We start from the raw sequence: 7,296 nt of genomic DNA on the forward strand, positions 1-7,296 counted from the left end.
TATGTTTCCGGATCAAATCTCTCAAGTGGCCCTAGACATTATCTCTCCTGGTTGGAGGGGGAAAATTTCATCTTCATCATCTATGTCATGTAGCTTGATTTTCAGTCGGCCCAAAATCTAGGTTTGTAACTGCCTAGTTATGGAGTAGTGTTTGGCACAACTTAAGTTGGCTGATCTATAACTCGAATCGTGCGAGGACCACATGTCTAAGGATGTGGTATATAAAATACTTGAGACTAACATATGACAACTTACTCGTTGTGACTCAATGTGGGTCTATCAAGCTCACTAAACACTTATTTGAGATAGTATCAGTCGGATTGGCATCCATGCTCATGACTAGTGAAACTGGGTCATCAACCAACTCATAAATCAGTCTAGGTTATGTGTCCCCATAACCCAGCTAAGTACCATTAGAACAAACAACTACATACTTCCACAACAGAATACATAATTGATGATACACGGTATTGCGGCGGTTCTTCAAGCTCAATATAAAATTTATGAACATACGTAGGAAATACATATATCTTCAAGGGTCTCTAACTTGCAATAGAGTCAATAACTCGGACACTGTGTGTCCGTACATCCCATGCCAATCTCTCTTGTGCACGCCTAATGCTTTTCTTGTAGAAGTGGTTTCATCAACGATCCACAATATTTGTATATGTCTGTATTTTGCATATCTTCATGTCACTCTTTCAACAATCTCTTGAATGAGGTCATAACGTATGGGTATGCGTTTGTTTTTCTAGTGTTCTCTCTGTTCCTTGGCATGTAGAATAGTGCCATTGTTGTCCAATAAATGTCCAAAGGGTTGTACACAGCCTGAACCACAAAGAGTCTCATCATAAAAAAATTCACTGAAACACCTTCTTTCGTCACCTTTGAGGCCACAATGTACTTGGCTTCTATTGGAGAGTGCGTTATGGCATTTTCTTGGAAATCAGCCAGCTCAATAATGCTCCATGACGAACATGTATCCAGATTTTGATTGAGAATCATCTAAGTCGGTTTAGAAACTTGCATTGGTGTAACCCCTTACATCGAGCTCCTCCTCATCGCCATATACCAAGAACATATCCTTAATTAGTCCTTATCACGTACTTGAAGATATGTTAACAACCATCCATCGGTTTTTGTCAGGATCATCCTAGTATCTGCTCGTCACGCTTAGAGCACATGAAACATCCTGCCTAGTACATATCAAAAAATAATTATCAATCCACACCATATCTTCATCGTAATCATGGCGTATTTTTCTTGTTGTAGTTGATGTATCGATGTTACCAACATAACTTATGGATCCGTGGCACCTTGGTCCTTTTAGCCCTCCTAGATGTAGGTGGTGGTGCATCCAAGGCCCCACCGGAGGCATCGTGCAAGGCATGGATCGGGTACATGGACAACATCCCAATAGAAGCATGTGCATCACAAGCAGCCCGAGGCACATGATTGAGATGGACGAGCATCAATCGACAAAACTATCGAACGATTGTTTGATTGTAGACCACCACCATGGCCAGCCAATGCCAACTGCAAACCTGGATCGATGGTGCGGGGGGGGGGGGGGGGTACTTGAAGGAGACTCGACACACGTTGGACGACGAATTGGAGGTGAGACCGTGTGAACAGGGGAAAGGATGTTGGTAGCGCAAATGGGATCCCCGTCCTCGCTTGGTATAACGTAGAAGAACCAGGGGAACAGTTCCATCCACCTTCGTTGCTCATATGCTACAACACGCACCACATGTGGCAGTGAAGAAATGTGGAATACACATAGGGATGCATGCACAGATGGGATCCCCGATCTGCCTTGTTCTAGCGTGTGTTTGTTGTACCTTGTATCCTTGTCGGTTGCTTCTTTTATTAATTTAAAGCTGGGCTCTTTGATCTTCATGTTTAAAAAGGATATAACTCGATCAGGGTACAAAAAGATGAGACCTTCAAGTGTCGTATTATATTGGAGTTGTAAGTTATGCCTCCATCATTATCTGGTGTATAGTATTACCTATCATCACCTAGGCTAAAAGTCGGCGAAACAAAACAAAAAATAGGAAAAAAAGGGAATTTCCTCCGATTTGAACAAGCTGCCACACGCTTCTACAGTGAGACTTGGTGCAGAGAGTTAAGAACAGGGGCGATGCTGTGGATGTATCATTTCTGGCCGTCAACGGTAGAAAGTTTAAGAAAGTTGGGGAGCCCAATTTTCTTGCCGGTTCTCTTGACATCGTCCTGCACTTTCCTCCTGTACTCCCCGAACGTAAAGGGGTTGTAGGGCGACGGCTCGCCGCAAGTGCCAACGGGGGAGTCATTGGAGGGGCAGAGGAAGTATGCGACGGAGAAGCGCTCCGCCTTGGAGTTGGCCACCACTTTGTGCTCCACGCTCTTGTACCTGTTGTTGCTCCACGCCTGAAACAGACGCACGGAATCGGAATAAGGAGATGAAAAGCAAGGACGAAAAGGCAATCTGATGTGATGTTGGATCGGGTACATCTCTGCCTGGTCAAAACATGGGCACGTCGTCGGGGTTCATCGGCGAGCGAGTGTTACCTGGAAGAGATCGCCGATGTTGACGATGAGCGCGTCGGCGCGCGGCTTCACGGCGACCCAGCGGGAGTCCTTCATGAGCTGCAGGCCCCCGACCTGGTCCTGGCAGAGGATGGTGAGGAAGTCGCTGTCCGTGTGCGGCACCAGCCCGAAGGTCTCCGGCGCGAACGGGCACGCCGGGTACCGGTTCAGACGCAGGAAGCACGTCGTCCCGTCGCAGCCCGCCGGAAACGCCGTCGGCCCGCCAGGGCGGTGGCCGAGGCTCTCCGCCAGCGCCCCGGCCACCGTGTCCGCCACCCGGGACATGGCGTCCGCCACCTCCTGCATGACGCCCCTGCAGACTTGTGCTCGTCAGTCACCATTCATTCATTAACTGGTGGTAAAAAAGAAAACTTGCAGTGTCTAGTGAGCGTGGTAAAACAGGAGCACTCTGCCATACACGTACGTCCTCGATCGTACCGATTAGATTCATGGTCATGCCCATGTATGGATGGATCATGGTACACGTAGTATGTGTAGATATTTCCCTATCGAGGACACTGTACATGGAAGGGTACCCCGAGCGGGCATGTACGCAGCACACAAATTTGATACTGGAGCTAAGTGGGGATGGGGTTGGTAGGCAACCGGCTCTAGGCTGGTACCATGGACACGAAGGCCTTAGTGTACTCAAAGCACCCATGCGTTTCGTGGGCACTTGCCCAGCCGCACACAGGACATCGCCACTCATCGACTCAAACAAGCCGAATTAATGAAGTTGACAGCAGAGTTTAATTGCCGCGCGCGCGGCAGGAACGTCTACAATATATGCCGACACGAAGCGAATCTAACGGTCAAGTACGGCGTAATAATTGTCAAAAGTGTGCCTTCGTCCCCGTCCACCAGTAAAATATCCCAAATTTGACCTCTACTGACTTTCTCTATCTACTGTCCTCCGGTGAAGTACGAAAGCCCAGTGAGTGGTATATACTACTGTACGTACTACTATGTGCAAATACACAGACACATGCGTGGCTAATTAGGCGCCGTGGGACCACCGCAAGGCTAAACTGATGTCTGAACGTTTTTGAAAGAAAAAAAAAACTGATGTCCGATCAAACAGGCATGCAGAGCTTACGAAGGAACGGACGTGTACCTGAGCGAGCAGAGCATTCCGTCGTCGCAGTCCTCCCCGGGGATGCTGGCGAGCGGGACGTGGAAGGCCTCCGACCACGAGAGCTGCCGGAGCGACGTCGCCGTCGGGTTGCCCCAGCGGTAAGAACCATTGAGCAGCCCGGCCTTGGCCTTGGCGTCGAACGGCAGCCGGAACAGTCGCGCCTGCTCCCGCCGCATCTCCTCCAGCAGCGCACGGCCCACGCCGTGGCCGGTCACCTGGAAGAAGCCCCACTCCGACGCGGCCATCGCCATGGCGTCCGCGCACGCCCTCCGCTCCATCGCGTCGCCGCTCGCCAGGCCCTGCAGGTCGATCGTGGGGAGGTCCTGCTCCAGCACGGCCAGGCTTTCAGTCGCCGGCGTGGGCGCAATGCCGTTGCCGGCGCGGAGCAGCGCGCGGTAGCTGTCCGCCAGTGGCGGATCGGCCTGGTCGGCGAGGGCCGGCATGGTGGGAGAGAGAGAGGTAGACACGTACTACTAGGAAGAAGGATCGAAGAGCTTGTGATCGATGGACGAGTGGCACGTCGTGTCTACGCTCGCTATAGCTTTAGCTAGCCACTGGGTTATGGCAAATCGCTCGCGCTCCTTCGAAAGATCTTGCAGGCGAGAGGCCTATATATAGAGCTGGGGCGGTGCTAGCTAAGGCCTAAGGGAGCTAGTGGTTGCCCGTTGGGCGACGAGCTGGACATGTGCTCCATCGCACGCTACCTAGCTAGCTCTTCCTTGCATGGGCGCGGCCGCCTTTACGTGGATGGATCCATCGGGCCGTTTCCAGGGCGAGCGATTTCTTTCTTTGAGCGAGCAGGGCCGAGCGAGCGACGTCGCGCGACTAGGACCGAGCGACACTTGGGGGCGTCCGATCCTCTCTCTCTCTCTATCTCTGTATGTGTGGGGCGCAACACGTTATGGGGCCTCTGTCTTTGACCGCCTCCACTTGAAGGTCGGTTAAATGCGAAAAGCGCCACGCCGTTTTGAATTGGGAGACTAGGTGCAATGCACGCGTGACCATATGCTATCAGAAATGAAATAAATATTTGTCCAAATTTATGATGTTTAGTTGTGCTTGTGCGCTACACATCGTCATGCCTCCTGCAATCCTGGTCTTCGAGCAGACTCCGGATAATCTCGTACTAGAAAACGCGATATTCATGAATTTGAAAAATAGGTTCTCAAAACTGCAATACAAAAAGAAATTTTAATGTTTCTACGTCACACACAATACAACAGTAATCAAATCACAATAATTATGCAAACCAAATAATTAAGAAAATAATGAATGATCTAAATAATGAAAGGATTGGTTCAAACCAAACATGAATACTGGTCAAAACAAATCAGATAAATAAATTGGTAGACTATCTACCTACCATATAGCTGCCATTGATGCTCAATGAGAGCATCACGAAGTTGGGAACGCATACCCTGCCTGCACTCGGTCGGTATGTCTCAAAAAATGCTTAACATTTTTGGAAAAAAAAACCCAGTGTTTCAAATCCCTCTCGTCCTCGATGCTCATGTTATGGGGAATCAGACATGCCGGAGGCATAGAAACAAGCATGACCTTGAATATCAGCAAACCAGCGGACAAACGACCAAATCAACAATCCCCTCGATTCAAACCAAGAGGCACAACAATGGTGGTGATGTACCTGCTCAAGAAAGCCGAGCGGGGGACACTCTTAGTGTTGTAGCACAAAGCCATAGATCCATGGTGGTGACTTGGGTGAGGTGGTGGTGGAATGAGACGACCTGCCATGAGCTAGCCAAGGGGTGAGAATGGAGCGGTGGACAGGGGAGCGGCGGGGAGGAGGGAAAGGTCATGCGCTGAAATTTCGGCTGCATCAATATTGACTGGGAGACCTAAATATGAGAGGTCGTTCCATAATCGATGATATAGCACGTCTGGCGTCAACTTTTTGTGGAGCACAAGAAAAGCCAAATTCGCCAGATTTGCGATATTTATACGGAACTGTTTTCACTTAAAACAAAAAAAAAATTGGTTGTTGTTATAAATACAGGGTCTCTTGGAAATGGTCTGATGTACTCTCTATTTCTAAATAAGTATCACATATTTATTTAGATTCGTATATGTCTAGACGAATCTAGACAAGAGAAACGGAGAGATTATGTATCATGCAGTTTGTGACTCACTCGATGTGAATTCCGATGACGCTGAGTGTGACCTCGATCGTTGCGTGCTCCACCATTCTTGGCAAGTCCTACTAGCTGCGAGCTGGCTCTGTCTCGTACGTGTCGTTATGATGGTTGCAATAACGATTAGTACTGATCATACAGACTTTAGAGCAAGTACAATAAGTCCTAGTCAGCTGGCTATAAAGATTAAAATAGTATATTATTGCTTAGTTGGAGGAGAGAGAGGAGGAGAGAGAAGGAGAGTGGGCTCTTATGCAAGAGTCAGCTCTAGCACGTGCTCCTAAAAACTTTGTGAGAGTGAAAGGTGGGCCACACATTGATTAAGTACTACATTTTTATAGCTTACTATTGTATATGTTGGCTCTAAGTTGGCTATAGATGACATGGCACTTGGCTTATAGCCAACAGCTGGCTACACTATTGGAATTGCTCTTAAACTCGAATCTCATGCAGCAGTTTTGCATGAAGTTAAGTGACCGACCTCTTCTAGAAGTTCCTCACCCAGTTGGAGAGAAAAGAAGCAGGGACAAGGTGGTACGCTATGATCCCTTTGCTTCCTGCTCTTCAGTTTCGAGCAGTGCAGTGCTGCATTCTGGGTCCTCTTGGTTGCAGTCCGACAGGTCGACAGAGGCTTGGGACTTTGGCATCTCTGTCCAACCTCACCAAGGACACTTGGTACAAACAAGCTCGGCAGGGGCACATGAAGAGAAACAGGGGCGTAGGGCTGCCCAGAAGTATCCAATTCAGTTGCATCCATCAACCTCAGATTTGCTTCTGACACAACTTCTAAAATTCATTACGGTTTGCTTCCTCCATTCCAATTAATAAAGTTCTTCTCGTTTTCTATATTTTCCTTTGACTAAGAATTACTCCGTACTTGAAATACGTAAATATTATTGGTATAAAATTAGTATTGCTAGAAAGTGTTTTTAATATAAATCCAATAATAGTAATTATGTAAAATATAATTAAGATTGTGTTGCTAATTTTTCAACCATAGTTCGTCTTGAAATACACATGCACCTTATTCATGGAAGCACATGTTCAAGTCTGGTTTTCTTAAAATGGAGAAGCTCCAGCATCTGCATCAATCGATGCATATGCCTTTTTATTGCAACATGATCATAAGATTATTATAAATTATTACACCTCACGACTCACTCAAGGTCTCAACATAAATAAGCCATTTATAAAAAAATCCATCGAGACTTTAACATCTTCATGTCAATCGTCTTCTAGACCACCAACTGTACTGGTAAAATTATGTGCTATGTATCCAATATGCAAGTATATTAAAATATTATTTAGCAGATTTTCTGTATTCTGCCGTCCTGGATACTCCAGCGGAGTACAGCAAAATTCAACGGCTTCACACGCTGACAAGCGCAGTGGGATCACGCATAGGCTTCGTCGTAGTATATTTTAGGGGCCAAAACCAAG

The 7,296-nt window shown here is 47.5% G+C and overlaps 1 protein-coding gene across 1 annotated transcript; it reads right to left on the reverse strand.

Moving 5' to 3' along the window:
• Positions 1–1,938: 1,938 nt before the first annotated feature.
• LOC127335634 (gibberellin 2-beta-dioxygenase 6) lies at positions 1,939–4,567 on the reverse strand. The gene is made up of 3 exons (XM_051362354.2): positions 3,686–4,567; positions 2,554–2,884; positions 1,939–2,412 (listed from the first exon to the last, which is right to left on the reverse strand). The coding sequence occupies exons 1-3, from the start codon at positions 4,147–4,149 to the stop codon at positions 2,158–2,160; spliced, it is 1,050 nt and encodes a 349-aa protein (XP_051218314.1). The 5' UTR covers positions 4,150–4,567; the 3' UTR covers positions 1,939–2,157.
• Between the last annotated feature and the right edge of the window lie 2,729 nt (positions 4,568–7,296).

Source organism: Lolium perenne, chromosome 2, assembly GCF_019359855.2.
Source record: "Lolium perenne isolate Kyuss_39 chromosome 2, Kyuss_2.0, whole genome shotgun sequence".
Lineage (NCBI taxonomy): Eukaryota > Viridiplantae > Streptophyta > Magnoliopsida > Poales > Poaceae > Lolium > Lolium perenne.

Excerpts from the sequence above, each read along its gene's own strand:
- LOC127335634 (XM_051362354.2), bottom strand. The coding sequence starts at position 4,149 with ATGCCGGCCCTCGCCGACCAGGCCGATCCGCCACTGGCGGACAGCTAC. Across the intron at positions 2,885-3,685 it reads GGAATGCTCTGCTCGCTCAG|GGGCGTCATGCAGGAGGTGG; the intron begins GTACACGTCCGT and ends ACAAGTCTGCAG. Across the intron at positions 2,413-2,553 it reads ACATCGGCGATCTCTTCCAG|GCGTGGAGCAACAACAGGTA; the intron begins GTAACACTCGCT and ends CGTCTGTTTCAG.